The sequence below is a fragment of the Platalea leucorodia genome (assembly GCF_965183815.1).
Source record: "Platalea leucorodia genome assembly, chromosome: 1".
Lineage (NCBI taxonomy): Eukaryota > Metazoa > Chordata > Aves > Pelecaniformes > Threskiornithidae > Platalea > Platalea leucorodia.
In genome coordinates, this window is record NC_138823.1 from 12705453 (window position 1) to 12721545 (window position 16093).

Genomic DNA, 16093 nt, shown 5'->3' on the forward strand with positions numbered 1-16093 from the left:
CCACTGAATGCCGAGCCAAAACCACATCCTCCATCCCGCCGGATAGACACCACCATAGCTCTGGTGCAGTGCACAGGGGTGGCCGGTCCCTCTGAGGCCACAGTAGCCTTGTAACCAAGATAGGAAGCCAAGGGATGGAGTTTGAGCATTTTAGTCCGAATGATTCACTTCAGGCCACACAAAAGCGGCGTGGAGGAGCAGAGAACCAAGCCTGTGGCTCTGCATGGTTCAGAGCAGAAGGGAGGGCAGGGATTTTATTCAGAGCAGTCTGTAGTGCATCAGGTTCAACCAAGGGGTCTCCAGGTCCAGGCAGCTTTTCTCCTTGAAGTACCGAGGGAGGTAAGGCAGCACAGTACCGTGCTTCATCATGCTGCAGGGTGTTGTGTCTTCTCAAGGCCTAACGCTGTCACATGAAGCAAAGAAGGAGGAGAAAGATGGCCTTGTGGGATGCTCTGCTGGTGTTGCCCCTGTAGCCCTCTACAGCAAGGCTGCAAGGATGGACATTCCCCTTTACTGGTAATCCCAGGTGTACCTTTACAGTTGTTAATTCATTTAGAGGAAAAATTAGATTTGCCAATCTAATTTGATTCTAGTGAAATTTTAGAGGCAATTAAGGGTTTGGGTTTGGGCTTTTTTAATTTCCTACCTAGCACAGATTAGCAGCTACAAAGACACTGTTGTATTATCAGCTGTACTTCTCAAGCTGGACTGAGTGCCCTGTTAATAACACGCCACCGGGGCGCAATGTGGACATCCCGCATGGCTGCTGCCAGAGGCCCAGGCTCACCCTCGCTCTTGGTCCCCCTTCTTATCTAAGAAATTGCCCTCCCCACTCTCTGTTGACATACTAGGGAGCACACGGTGGGGATGCGAGGAAAGGAAGGGATGGAGGTGGCACGTTTCTTTTCTCTTGAGGACAGCGTATGTTTGAAAAGTGGCAGGATTGCTGAGATAAAGCAATGTAATGGGACGGCAGGGAAGGGGAGCAGTAGGGGAAGATTAAGGCAACAGATTTCCCTGGGAAACTGTTTTCCAGAAAAATCATCAGAGGAAAATGCTATTCTGATTAACATTAATTTGTCCCTCTTTTTTTTATCTCCAAGGCAGGATATAGGGCAGAGAGACCGGGGAAACGGCAGCCTCGTCACCGAGCCAGCGCTGCAGCAGAGCTGGCGGAGTATCTAGGTTAGCGTGCAGCAATTCTTCGCAGATGACTGAGATCTACAGAGCCGAAGGCCAGCCTTGACAGTGGAGCCAAGCGCTCCTTTTGCAACTGAAGGGCGTAAAATCTGCTCCCCCTTTCAAGCAGCATCGCGGGAGGGGACCCTGCGCCGCAGCCTCCGTCCGCTGGAACGAACGCCCGTCGGCCCTGCTCACCCATCCCTGCTCGGCGGAGCACAGGCTGGGAAATCAGCGTTGCCATGGGATTCGGACACAAAAGGCCAAAAGATGTGGATGTCAACCAAGTACCCAGATATCCAGGGAGGATATTTTCAGCCCTAACATCAAAACTGATGTGGAAGCTCTCCTCTAAAAAACTACGCTTTGCTTTCTCACACGTGAGAGCAACATCAAATGTAACCCAGAAATCATTTTCGTATTTTAAATGTCTTAGCTTTGAATTTCGTTGCTTTTTCCGCAGGTTTTAGGAAAAGCTCATGCACTGGAACACTTGTCTACCTTTTCCAAATGTCCTAGTTGGTCTAATGAAAGATATTACTTCTGCCAACAGCTTTAGTCTCCTCAGAAGAGATACAGCTTTGGAGACCAGCATGCTGCCCACAGGGCATGCACAGATCATATATCACAGGATCTTTCTCCCTCCTGCTGCTATGCCTCAATCCACTGGGACAAGAGCATGAAAGGATCGGTGCTTTCCCTGTATATCATCCCTGAGCATCAATAAGACTGGCAGCTGTCTCTCAAGATTTGTGCTAAACCCTGCATCTTCTTTAGAGGTTGATTCACACAGCCATGGCCTTCAAAGTCAAAAGACGCCGTTAGATCATCCTGTCAGGTAGTACAGGCCATCAGGATTTGTGCTAATTTGTGTTTCGTTAAAACATGTCCTTCAAAAAAAGACAGTCCACTCTTGACTTGACAGCCACAGAAGAGGGAATATCCACTATTTCCCTGTACTGACAGAAGTCTAGAAAGCCATTCATGAGGTTTATTCTCAGCTGTTGAAAGCACCAGGTGAATTTTCCTGATGATCTTGATTCCTGGCAGAAGAATACATTGAATTTTGTGCTCAGGACCTAAACTGTTAAACTGTGATGCCAGCCAGCTAACTAACCTGCCTTGCCACTGAAGATTTAGACATACTATAGATGATATGCCCTGTAAATCAGGATAATGAGTAGGAATATTGAGAAAAGGACAGTGCCAGAAGAAATGTTCATGTTTCTAGAATAAAGGTAGCTGCTTCTGTGTATGCTGAGAAAGGAGGGCAGCTATTAACGCAAGGATTTTGGGGTAGGAACTATCTGTTATTTGTGTTTTGGATGATAGCTACCACATTATAGGTGTTAATCTAATAATATTCACCCTGTCTAAAACCAGTATGCTTTGTCTGAACTAGTCAGCCTAACACAGATCACTCCTTTGTTTCGCTGTAGCAGAACTTGCTAGAACAGCATTTTTTATTACGAACGTTTCTGCTTAAATCCTCCATGTTCTGATGCTGGATAACTTCCTCTTCAAACTGGCATTATAGGGCAAAGAACAAAAAGATCCGGAGTAGAAAACACTTCATTTAGCGAGCGCACAGTACTGTACTCTTTTTATGTGGGCACATATAGAGGTACAGCATTTGACAAGGCATAAGGGCCTCACACCAATCTCACATCTGTCCATGCATCTTTACTTGGCCCACAGAAATGACCCCACGAGCTAAGCGCAGGGATGGTTGTGCAAAGTCTGAGTGATGCGAACAGAAGCATGTTTTGAACAGCATATAGTGCACATTTAATTGTATTTATTCAGTGGCCATGGTTAGAAACAGATGTGGCTTTTGCACTTTTTCTGCTTGTAGACATGTTACATCATTGAAAAACTGTCTTTCCATCGCTAGCTCCTGTATAGGAATATACTAACTCGGGGCTAGCAGAAAGTAAGGCGGCAGGAAGGACCTCCTGTAATCTCTGTATGTTTTGCAGCCTGCTAAAGTTGCACACATCTGTGTACTGAGAAGACAAAAAAAAAAAAAAAAGGGTATTATGTGGCCCAGACAGGTTTACTCAGAGTCTGGTGGAGTCGGGAGTATTGCAATCCACGTGATAAAACTCGTACAAAATGTTACTAATCAAAGACTTGGAAACAAGATGAAGGGGAGAGAGAACAAAACTGTCATTACCCACTATTTTGACTGTTGAATCTGGACTATTCATAGTAACACACCAAGTGTATCTATCCAATTGCAATAACGAGTGACAGCTGACTACTTAGCAATTAGGTTTTCCTTCCCCACCTCTGAAATTAAGGTCATAACCTTTTCTATTTACTTTTGGGATGTGGTAAATTAGAGCTTTGGCTTCATTACAAAAATTAATTAAAATAGTCACACAATGGCACCATTCATCGCTGTGCTTGTCCCTCCCTGCAGTATGTCCTCATGTCAGCTCTCTTTGGTTTTAGTCCCGCATTCCAGTACGTGCTAGTCTGCCTGTATTATTTGGATCAGTAGACTAGATTTTTCTTTTTGTCCATCTTCTTTGCTTCATTGGAACAGCTCCACTTGTTTCTAACTCTTCTGTTTCTTTTTTTGAAGCAACTGCACACTAGCAGGCTCTCAGCATGATCTGATCTCCCCAAAATACTCTCTGCCACGGAGTTTGCAGCCGAACTTTAACTTGGACTGATAGCAAAAACCTCTACCTAACAATGTCTCCTTACTGACATCCCAGGTGTCTAGGTCTGGAAAAGAGGATTAGCGTTCAAGTCGTTTTCATCAGAATTTCAAAAACTAAACATAACTAAAGAGATCGGGAAAAAAAAAGAAGCCTGACACTTACACAGAGTTGGAAGTCTGCCCATTGAAATATGGGTTTTTTTCCTAATACGTTTTATTTTTTTTCTAAACCATTTCTTTGTGAATGTAATGCTTGTTTTAAAAGGTGGATTTATGGACTGGCAAAAAATAATGTTTTTCTTTTATAGGAGAAAGTGTCGCATTATGTTTCACATGACCATGTCCTGAGGTGGTTCAACACACTGAGTTCTGTGCGTACCAATAAATACGGATCTTAGAGATTTCAGGAACAGTGACCTACTAAAAATTGTTGCTTGATGGGAAGTACGGAAGAACTCAGATTCATTTTATATCACTCCTAAACAGAGAAATGGCTGACAAGGCTTGGACTAACGTACGTGCTGGAGATAATGCCCAGCAACTTTGATATATATGTGTAATTATACTGAAGTCAAAGTTGATGTTGCTTTAAAGAAGAGAACATGACCTGTTTGCAAAAGTGACACCTATTTAAGTAAGGCTTTACTTCTTCAGAGCGTTTAAGCATATATGTAACTGCAAGCATAACCTTATCTTTTTTTTTAACTTACTGCTTGTCTACAAAGGTGCACTCAGGAAATTTTATCCAAATTAATTTAGGGCGTGACTTTAAGATGCATCAGCGAAACAGCTCTAAAATGTGAAAGCAAGGCCAGTCTTTGTGGAATGAATGTGTCCACACCAGAACCTGATAGAAGGTAATGAAGCCAGTTTGAAAGAGGGTTCAGATCAACAGTTCTGGGTCTTTAAACCTGTGTTGGCTGTAGATGAGAAACAAGAAGGTATCATCTGCCAGGGAATGAGCATGGGAACGGTCGTACAGGCCGCCCCTTCTTCATGAAACGCAAAAGGCAGGGTCCTCCTCTGGGCTAAAATAATCTTTCTTTGTAGGCTCAGTTTTCAAACAAACCAGGTCCCTGCGTGACCCATCGTACGGTTGCCTAGCTCCGGTGCCGGTGACACGGGACGGCGTAGGAAAGAGGCCACGGCTGAGTGGCCAGCGTGGAAACAGGCTGTCGGTGCTAGGACTTGCACAGGATGGAAGCGCCCACGGAACCTCAGCCACGGGAACCCCGCTGGCCATTTATCGAGGTTCATCACGCAAGAGTTTTAAGAGCGATGAGGGGTGCATTGCTTGGAAGGAGCTGATAGACCTGAGCACCTCTTCTGAATCTACCAGCCTGAGATGGCAGACGTGAGCAAGAACATTTCACATTCCTGCTGCTGAAAAATGTGGCCTGTCTGTAAAGCCCCTGGTACAATATGCAAACCCTGATTCTCAGCTTCTGTGCCTTGTGCACAGAGATAGCTGGGGGAAGGACTTTTTTTCCGACTTGTTGGTGAGGGGGGGAAGTGGAAGACAAATTTAGTCCCTTAAAAATAAGCATCTTGTCCTCTGTGTGCTCTGAATGAATGACATCCCGTCTTGGACTTTGCTGAAAATGTATTTTTTTTTTTCTTCTGAGAAAAGCTTACAGCTGAAAATGAGACCGCATTGATATTTTGCTGCAGAGTTGTTGCCTGTAGGTAGGCTTTAGATGGAGCTGTTCTATGGAAATCAATCCTGGTAAAGCAATAGCAGCTGTTATTTTGCCAGCAAGCAGCAAGCAGAAACGATTGCAGCGGTACCCCCACTACAGCAATGCTACTTGGTAATTTAAAAACAATGTGGGACATAAAAATAACCAAATAAAGCTGGAGAACCACAACATTGTTATGTCTCCTGTTCTGAAACCAGAAACTGTAAACACCTGCACCCGAAAAAAAGTGAATTCTCCCTCACCAGGTCCCCACCTCTATGTCTGACCAGTGAATAATTAAGCCGCTTTAGAGAAAATACAGATTTTTCACTAGTGATAAGGAGGGGTCACTACTTGGTATTTGTAATGCTGTTGGGATGGCTGGCTCACACGGATTCTCTTGGGTTTGCTCCATTTTTCATCAATTCCTTTTGTCATCTTTCTGGCTGTGTTGCCTGCTATCTTACCTTTCCATCCAATTGGGCACTGTAAAGCGAGCTCAGCTGCCTTTATGGACAGAGCAGGATTGTACCTGGTGAGCACCCTGAGGACTGAAGGAAATCATGTCAGGGACTCCATCTCTTGGAAGCTCTTGGGCTCTTCCCCGTCATCCTCCAAAGTGTAAATCATTATTAGAAAGCGTCAAACAGGGACAGAATGCTGGTTTAAAAAAAAAAGTATACATTTGTTTTTCAAGTTTATTAATGTATTTTATGAAGGCTTGAGGATGAAAGATACTGTGGCAATATAATGGAGTATTATAATATTAATTTGCATCAATTTCTTAAGGAGATAATTCAATTAAATAGTCCAGCCTTTAGCAACCTATTTTTTTAAAATCGTATCTCTTTTTGAACTGTGAACCACTCGGAGGAACAGCCCTTGATTCTTTCTTGATTGTATGCTAGATGAGGCAATTTTTCCTTGGGGAATAACATTAGCTAAATTAAGAACACTGTAATTTAAAGGTGATTAAGTACCTTTTGTGATTGTTGTTCTATGACTTCAATCTGATAACACTTAAGTGCATGTGTAATCTAGTCTTCCACGGGGCTACTCACATTCGTAAGTGGGCTTAAATCTCTGTAAGATCAGGACCTAAACAAGCACCACAGTTAAATGGTTTATGGCACATTGACAGAGTATATATTTGTCCTGATTGCGATGACATTTCACACTTGTGCTTGGTGCAAACACACTCAAAATGCTTTTAAAAATTGGGATTTCCATTTTACAGGAGAAAGCAAGGGAGAGGAATGTGAATGGATATGATCTGGTCAACAGGCAAGTCTGCTGGCAGGCCGGGGAGCAGGCTGCAGACTCCCGACCCTCGTGGATTCATTGTTCGCTCCGGCCGTACTTTGTGCCCGGCATGGGAGGCGCAGCAGGAACAATCCAGGCCAGGCAAAGTGACCAAGTCGTTGCTCAACCTGACCACTTATCTCTGGAGAAATTCTTTCTGAACCATCAGCCTTCTTGCGGTTTCAGTGGAGTAGGCTTCTTGTCAGCAGAGCACCCGACGTGTTGAAGGATGTCAGAACACGGGCTACTATTGCGCCACTGGCAAATTTTAAGGTTGACATCTGTTGGGGGCTGCCGAGTAAGATGCACTCAGCCATCCCACTGTCAAGAAGTGGTGCTGGCATTTGCCCATGCACCAGGGTATTTTACAGAATGTCATCACTTGGTAATGAAACGTTGCCCGGTAATGATGGCTCACGAACACAGAAATAGCCTTTGCCCATAATAAAGTTTCGCAAATAATGCTTGCAGGAAGTGATTTGCTAGGAATCAATCAAGCAGATCCCAGAAATAACGTGACAGATGGTAACCCAACGTTACCGCAGCATCACCAAACTACTTTTCACTCGCACTTTAAACAACAACCATTTGGACTCAGGTCTTTAAAGAAAAATGTTAGCTCTCACTCTACAGCTGGTTGGAGCTGAATTGTCATCCTGCAGAAAATTCTATCATTAAAAGTCACTAAAAGGCAGAATAAAATTAAAAGTCTGAAATTTCTTACAGTGCAAAAGAAAAAAAAATCAGCTATCAAGACCCTATTTTGATGCCTTTAGGTTATATGCCCTTGCTTTATTTTTAGCTGTGTTATGCTACGAACAAACAAAAATTTTAAAATATAAAATGAACAGAGTCATTATTCTAAGTGACATACAATGAAAACTTAACAAAATTGATTTTAAAATAAAAAATACTGGAAAGAACAAACATTTTTCCGTTTGCATTTTTTGTCCTACGAATATGAAATTTGTTGAAATCATCATGTCTCCATTTTTCACGACCTAGCACCTTCCGACAGAAAAATATTCCACCTGAACAGTTTTGATAAGGTCTCTCTAGGTTGTGACTGGGTACACTCGCATTACAGTGATTTAGCAAGTTACTCATCATAGCCAGTGATGTGCATGGTTTCTCCTTTCAAATTTGCAAGGTAAAAGCCATTCTCTTACATTGTACGCCTAATTTACTTGTTATAATTTATCGAGGCTTGAAATGCTTAATTCATTTTTCTATTGTATACCTGCATGCTGTTGCATCGCTGTATGAGGACTTGTTGCTTGGTACAGAGCAGACAGCCCCAATTTATTAACTAAAGCATTAACGCAGCCCTTAAGCAACAGCCTTTTCTTTATAGATTTTCCTCCTGTCCCACGTGCATCATGCACTCTGCAACCTTTTCCATTGGAAATTCTCATTCCCAGAAAGGAGGTTAGCCAAAATACTGCTTGTGCTAAAACAGGGCTCATCCCAGAAACGGAGTGGCTGAAGAAAGCAAAGTAGGCCACCGACTTTCCCGGCCGAATTGCTGGATGAGACTCTGTCCCAGGGGAACGCTGTCACGCTGGTTATGTGACGGTACCTGAAGCTCTGCGCGTGGTGAGCAGGTGTCGTTATCACAAGCCGCTGGGGACGTTGGCTGGGCTCGTTTGGGAGTGAGGGTCATACAGAGCCACAAAATGCGTCGCTGGGTCAGACCCGGGTGGGTGTTTCCTCCCTGCAGTGAAGTGCGGAAAAGCAGCGGGGAAACTGCTGCGGCAGCCTGTGCTGCCACGGCCCCGCTGGAGGCAGGGAACCTGTCCAGCCTTTTCCTTCAGTGCTAGATGAACACGGAGAATGTAATCCATCACGTGCACGTACCCAGATACTGGCAGAAATGAAGCAAAATATGATGGCACGCCACACCGGCTCTTCTCAGGCAGAGTTTGTGAGATAAACAGATTTCATAACTTTTTAATTTTAATACATTTCTAAACTTCCATCTCAGTCACAGCTGTGCACGTACCTGTGTGTGCATGTACATATGAAGACAGAAAAAAACCCAACCTCCTCGCTTTAAGGTCTAAGGCTTCTTCTTCCATACTTACATTCTCCTGGTTCTACGTCTGGCCCTGACTAAATCGCGAGGCGACGCAGCCCGCTTCCCCAGGCGCGCGGCTCCCCGGGGGTCAGCACCAACAGGATCTTTAGGCCCGAGCTCCCCAAAAGAGTTGAGCACATGCTTGATCTCGGTGCGGCGAAGGGCGCCGGGGCCCTCGGTACGTCCAGCACACGTTGCCGATGTCCCTGGGCTGAGCACACGCCTCAGCGTTTGCGGGATTTGAGCCATGCCCTCTGGGTGTGTATAAATACATCGTTTTCACTGCAATGTTTTGCAAAATTTGGCATAATGTGAAAACTGAATTGCTTTAAAGGAAGAGGCTTTATGTAGCTTACAACCTTAAGTATCGCCTCGCGTTTGTGGGGCAGGACGAATTACCAGCCCCACGTCCCCTGTGACTAGAGCTGCTGCCGGCTGTACTACGCCGGGGTTGTATCTTCAGCTGCTTGTAGCTTCGGGGCGCAGTTTCAGCCGAGGTGCTCCCCACCGGCGGGCTGAGGCAGACGCTCTCCAGCAGAAGCAGCCGGATGCCGGCCGCTGGGGCGAACGCCGCCACAGACCGCGGGCCCGCCCGCGCGCGGAGCCCCCGCCGGCAGCGCCCTGAGGGGCGGGACCCGCCCGCGCCCCCCGCCAGGCTCCGCGCGGGGCCAATCAGCGGCCGCGCTGGTGACGCGGCGGGGCGGGGCGGGGCGTTCCGTGCGGGCGGGCGCAGCGCGGGGCGGGGGCGGTGCCGCCGCCGCCGGGGGAGCGGCGCTCGGTCGGGCGGGCGGGTTTTTCCCGGAGCGGGCAGGGAGCGGGTCGGGTAGCTTCGCTGCAGCCGCGTCCGGCAGAGCCCCCCTAGGCTGCGCCCGGAGGGGCGGCTCAACCCGCCTTCTCACCTCTTTTTCTATAGATATATATTTTTTTTTCCCCTTCGATTTTGTCGGCGTGTGCGCGCATCTGCCCGGCGCCGCGGAGCCGGCGGGCTGCCGCTGCCCTGAGCGCGCCGCCGTGCCGGCAGGCGCGGGGGGCCGCGGCCGCGGAGCGCAGGGATGGGGGCCGTGGCTGCCCCTGCCTGGGAGGGTAGTGCCCGCTCGGCTCCCGGTCCCCGGGCGCTCCCCAGCGGGGCGGGGAGGTGCGCGTAGGGCAGAGGCGCCAGCTGCACCGGATTTTGGTTTTTTTCCCCCGTTTTTAAATTTTTAGAGGTGCAGGCAGCTAGGGGTTCAGGTGTGTGTGTGGTTGCTTTTTTCCTTGTTGCCTACGTCGGCTTGTTTGCCTTCCCCCTCTTTTTTTTTTTTTTTATTTTTTTGCATGAGGTGGGAGTCCGGGGTGTCTCGTTTTTCCTTAGCTTAGTAGTGAATTTGCAGCGGTTTCTGCCTCCTCCGGTGCGTTCAGGCGAGGAAAATGGAGGCTGTGATAGAGAAGGAGTGTAGTGCGCTCGGAGGGCTCTTCCAGACCATCATCAGCGACATGAAGGTAAGAGGCTGAGGGGTTTTGGGAGGGACCCAGGTGAGAGGAAGCCTCTCCCCACCTGCCCCGGAGGAACTTTGCACCGGGGGGCGGCGGTGGCGGCCTGGCCCCCCGCCCCCCCGGCCCGGGCCGCCCCGGCGGCGGGGTGCGCGTCCCCCGCCGGGCGCCGCGGCCTGGCAAGGGGCTCCTTGCCGACGCTTCGCCCCCCTGGCTTGGGGCTTGCGAGTTGCTTGCAGGACGCCACCTTCCCTCTTTTCTCTGTCTCTCCTGCTCAAACACGCAAGCTGTTCTCTTGCACCAGGGTCAGCGTTTTCCAAACCTGTCTCTTTTTTTTTTTTTTTTTTTTTTTAAATTTTTTTCCTCCTCCACCTTCTGGTTTTGTTGTTGTTTTGGGCTGTCAGATTGCTAGCAGAATAAATGCGGCGAGGCGGGAGGCGATGGGCACGGTGCATGTCAGGCGTGGGGTGGGGCTGGAAAGGGCACCGTGGGTGTCTGTGCCCCGCTGGCGGGGAAGAACAGTCTCAGCCTGGAGATGCTCAAAAGTTGACGCGTGCCTGGATTAAAATTGCTGCCCAGTCGGTTATGTGGTATTATTTTAATGCTGTGTATGCTCACGGAGGTGGCATTTGCTTCTTTCTGTGGATGAATGCAAAGGTCTCAAGTTGCCGGGTCTCTCCTCCGTACCAGCCACCAGAAATCTCGGGCTGCGCCGACCCCTTCTGCCAAAGGGTCCCTTCGAGAGAGGCGCTCCCGGTCTATCCTTGGCGGCCAAGGGCACTTCTGCAGGGTTTTCTGTGGATGAGCAGATGCCTCCCGCCCTTCGCTCGTGGAAATAAACAGCGTGAAAGCGTTGCTGTGTTCTGCCAGTCATGCCTCCCCCAAACCCCAGTACGGCGCGCGGCCGTACTGCAGAATACTGCAGTGTTCCCTGGACAAGGGCAGCTTGTCTTCTCCCAGGGCCGGCTGGGAAGGATGCAGTTTGTCGGGAGATGTTGAGGGATAATGGGGGGACCGCCGTAATTTAAAGGCAGCGAGCAGCGACCGCGCACGCTGCGCTTCTCCCGGCCAGGGGCATGGGATTTCTTTGGGTGCTTTAATCGGTGCAGGGCTGGTGAGCAGGGAGGGCTGCGGGAGAAAGAGCCGCCAAGTAGTGGCGGAGGAGGACAGGGTCTGCTCTAGGAGGGAGCCTGGCAGAGGGGAATGGCTTCTAGTGTATTTTTGGGGGGGGTGGAGGAGCTGTTTGCACTAGAAGTTATTTTTTGGCAGGGGTTCATATGCACTTTCCTCTCGGCAGATCTTAGGAGACATTTAATTAAAAGCATGGCTTGTCAAGAGCAGGCAGATTGCGGAGAGGAGGGGGAGTGTGTGTGTGTGTATCTGTCAAGACAATGCTGCAGTCCTGGCGGTGGTGTTCCTCGGGCTCTCGCCCCCCCCTTGTATTTTGAATAACGACCGCACTTTAAAATAAAACAACACCCCCCAAAAACGCAGGGTCACAAATCCTGGAATCGTTTTAGTGGGCTGTGCGGGGAACGCGCAGGAGATGTTCTGTTCCAGATGAAGCGTGGTTTTGGCTTTCAGCACGGAGGGACACCGAGTATGTTTACTCTCTGCTTCTTTCCATAAGTGATGCATTTGATTTTTCTCCCTCTTAAGCAAATGGGCCTTTGCCATGTGGATTTTTTTTTTTTTCCTTACACATTGTTCCTTGCATGGGAATGCTGCTCATCAGAAACATGTTGACATGAGCTTATGGAGATGGGCACAGGTGTGAATATTTTTTTCTTAATCCACCATAGCAGTGGAACCTGTTTTGGGAACAGGCAATTACTGGTGGGGGGGTTGGAAGGAATCACAGCAGATCTTTAGCAGTGTGGTGGTTGTTAAGGTTTAAAACATCTGCTCGTTACTGAGCATGAGTAGCACAAATAATTTTTACCTGTAGTTCAGTTTGATGCAGCTAATGCCGTACTGCTGCTGAAATGCCCTAGGGTTCTTTGTGAATTGTGCGCAAAGGATCGTGACAATTTTGAAAAAAAAGTAGCTATTTTTTGACAGCTAACCAGAACCTTTCAACTCATCATACCTTTCGTAGTAAAGTGAAAATTAGCATTTTAAGTGCTGTTTCACGTAGCCAGGTCTGTGTGGGCAGGCTTCTGGCAGAATCTTGGAGACATTGCGTAGGGGTCTGCCCACACATACCCAAGTGCGCTCTCTGTGCCTATTTCTCATCGCAAGCTGTGATCAAGGCCCCACATGCCCTGCAGTGCTGAGGGATTTGCTGCAGCATCTGCCTTTTTTTTTTTTTTTTTAACTAAATAATTTGCAGGTTCTTTTTATCATATGTATTGCTCTGCCTTAAACTTAGTTGTAACGATGGTAGGGTTAATCAACAGCGTATTACAATTACTCTGAAGTCTTGCCAGTGGATGCAGATGGGCGCTGCAGCTGAGGTGATGAAGATAGAGTACGCGTGGACTGATTTTTCTCTTTGTTCACACTAACACAGAACTAGTTCAGGTGTACCTGTTGTTAATTTTGAGCTCTCCTTGATCTCGATAAGGTTACAGAAACTGGAATTATAATCCTGAGTAATGTGATTGTTTCCATTTGTCTCTGTACCGTGTTAACTTTGAAACTTAATGAGAGCAGTATATGCCAGCGTGACTAACACATCACGTTTTTTGATAGCAAGATTATCTCTTGGACTGCCTTTAATATTTTCTCCAGGAAATGTAAATTACTCTCCATCCTCTACCAAAAATAATTTTGTGGTTAATATTCAACAAAACAAGCTCCAAAATAATTCAGTGTAAAGCTAAGTGATCTAGAGAAATGATGTTATTGAGTTAAATATAAGAATGGGTAACAAACATCCCATTTATACAGCACTTTAATGTACATCTGGAACTTCAGTCTCCTGACAAGGGAAGTCCATGTCTTCCATGCAAAACAAGGGTCACATTTGTTGAGTGCTGTGTGGTGTACTTGGTGACAGGGTTGTGTGTGGAAGGTCCACAATGGGAATTGTACTTGGCCGTTCTGCTCTAGAATCGGGCTTCGATGCTTTGAGATCTCAAGATCAGATTAAAGAATCATAAAGGTGGGAAAAAGTCTGCCCATCCTTAAGTTTTGGTCCATTGTCACATCCCTGGTGTTTCCTATGATACATTATTCACTACGTGGCACTTACAATTTCTTATACTCTTATGCCAGATCATTTTCAAAGCAATCGAAGTTTATAAAAGCAAAAATAAAACATGTATGTCCCCTCGGAGGAGTAGTTTTGTGTGCTGCATTCAAATGCTGTGCGGTTTCTCTTTGAACGCGGCATACTTTCTGAGGCTCCCTGTGGGAAGGGAGTATTTGATCTGAATGGTTTGTAACTCATTTCTGGCAATTGAGAAATGAGATGCTGTAATGTGCTGTTAATTTCAATATTTCTTGTAGTGCAAAGCAAATCAGTGCAGATAATTTTTGGGAGGGCCTGTTGCGGATGGGTTTCAAAAGGTCTTGTCTTCTCATGCAGAGCAGATTCTCTTTAATGCTGCTTTTCTTTCTGAGCCTTGATTTTAGGTTTCTTTTAACGACATTGTTCTCTGCTATCTTGAAGGAAAAAGGAAAACAAGAAAACACCTCTGAAAATGTTGAAATTGGCAGTGTTTGTAGTTCATCACTTGCTTGATGCTGGTTCTTTTCCTTTTTGCACACTCTTTATTTGTCTCGCCTCCTCTGCCAGCACGTGTTTTGGCAGGGCAGGGGTTTGCTGTATGTGTGTGGCACCCAGCACCCCTGGGGTGGGCATGGGGGAAAGATGAGTAATGAGAAGTTGCACGATCACAGGTTGTCTGTGACTTTGTTTATATCAAGTGGGAGGATTTACTAGATTTTTGTGGGTCTGGTGCCAATTACCAATTGGTGTCACTCATCTCCCCGCATCTGAGGGATGTGTAGGTGTGAGGGGGACTGCAAACGTTGTCCTGTTGGTGAACAAAAACAATGTTCCCAAAGGAGGAGTGGAATTTTAGAAAATTTTAGGAATTGTTTTATTTTAAGTGCACGTGTCTTATTTACAGTTGTTTAGCTGAAAACTCAATAAAATCAACCTTTTGCTTTTGGCAGTAACCTCTGGTTTAATACTATAAAGGAGGTGAACCCTTCCCTTCACTCCATTGCTGCAGCTGGGACTCTCGGACGAGAGGGTGGTGCACCTTTGCTTTCAGCCATGCAAAGCTTTTCGTCAAAGCAGAAGAGAAAGACATGAACATATGGGCATGAGAAACATTTATATTTTTGCAGCCTCTTATCTCCTGTTAGGAAGTGATCAGTGAGAAGCCGCATTTTAACCTTGCTTTTTGTGGAAGATGGAGCTGGGGGGGGATTAAGAGCCATTTGTTAAGTAGGCATGACTTGCTTGGGAGGGATGGCCTTGTGCTATTCACATAAATAATATAAACTGAGTGGGAAAAAATATTTGTTGGAACAAATAGAAATGCTGAGACAGTCACTATGGCAAGTACAGCTGTAGGTCCTCTGCATTTGTGTTAAGCCAAGGGACAGCCCACATGTATCAGAGAATCCGGGCAAATTTGTTTTACCCTGACATGTCGTAATACGACAGCTCTTCTGCAGCTGTGCTTTATTTGAAGCTTGGGATCTCTGTGGAGATTAGGCATGTTCAGTTCAATGATTTTTAAGGTCTAGTTTCAATCTAGCTGTTAAGGTTGGTAACTATTGTAAGGAAAACCAAATGTTTCATGTGCAGCAGACAGGTACAGGCTTGGAGAGGAAAGGGCATCTCTGTCCTCCCTTTCCCACGCATGCTGCGTTGCGCTGGTGTGTCCCTTGCACGACAATCTTTAGGGCAACTGATTTATTCCAAACCTAGCAAATCGACATTTCTTCCCCTTCCCCAAAAAGCGTGAAATGAGTTCATTTCTGCTCTGTGCAGCTTTCCTTCCCATTTCTTTTTTCTTTTTTTTAAAGGTTGTACCACCAAGGCATTTTGGGCTTAGCTGGCTGCACTGATTTCTTACTCCCGTTGCCTCCCAAAACCTGCTTGCCCAAATGGTTGGTTTGCGTACACTGAAATTCCTTGCCTTTTCTAAGCAGTTGCAGTATCTTTCTGTAAACATCTTGGAGGGGGAGGGATTGATGTGCAGCGAAGGCTGAAGGGTGGTGCAGGAAGACAGCCACTGCCTGCCTGCCTGCTTAAATACCGGGGCTCACGCAACAGGGCATAGCTGGGGACATACTTACTCACAAATCATTTATTTTTTAGGGACGCGTTCTTCCTTGATCCAAATACTCTTGCGTGAGTGTTAACAATTCATACAACTGCCGAGCATTGGCTACATAAATGTGCACGAGGCTGGCTTATTCTGTGGCATACCCAGGGCAAGGATTTTTAATGTCTTTTAAGAGTCCTCCTTTTGGATCTGGCAGTACGCCAAGGGCTACATAATAGGGTTTGCGAGGTTGTAAGCGTGGAAGGAGTTGTGCAGTGCTGCATGAAACACAATTGACTGAACAAATGTTGGAGGACAAGAAGTCTGTGTAATTACAGGCTCGGCGCTGGTTAATACCTAACAGAGGGTGATATTCGGGAGAGTTTGCTGCTTCCTTCCTCAGTTCTGAGTGTGCAGGGCCTGTACCAAAATCTTTGATGTAAAATACTTAAAAAACTCAATTTTTTTGCTATTTTCTTTTTTTTTC

The 16093-nt window shown here is 46.7% G+C and overlaps 1 protein-coding gene across 6 annotated transcripts in view; it reads left to right on the forward strand.

Annotated features, from left to right (window-relative positions):
• Positions 1-10080: 10080 nt before the first annotated feature.
• MTSS1 (MTSS I-BAR domain containing 1) overlaps positions 10081-16093 on the forward strand; it is a 127584-nt gene continuing 121571 nt past the window's right edge. For all 6 annotated transcript variants that reach the window (XM_082323105.1, XM_082323100.1, XM_082323102.1 and 3 more), the window contains exon 1: positions 10081-10384. In XM_082323105.1, the coding sequence (XP_082179231.1) occupies positions 10313-10384 (72 nt within the window). In that variant the 5' untranslated portion in view covers positions 10081-10312. The remainder of the gene's footprint in view (positions 10385-16093) is intronic.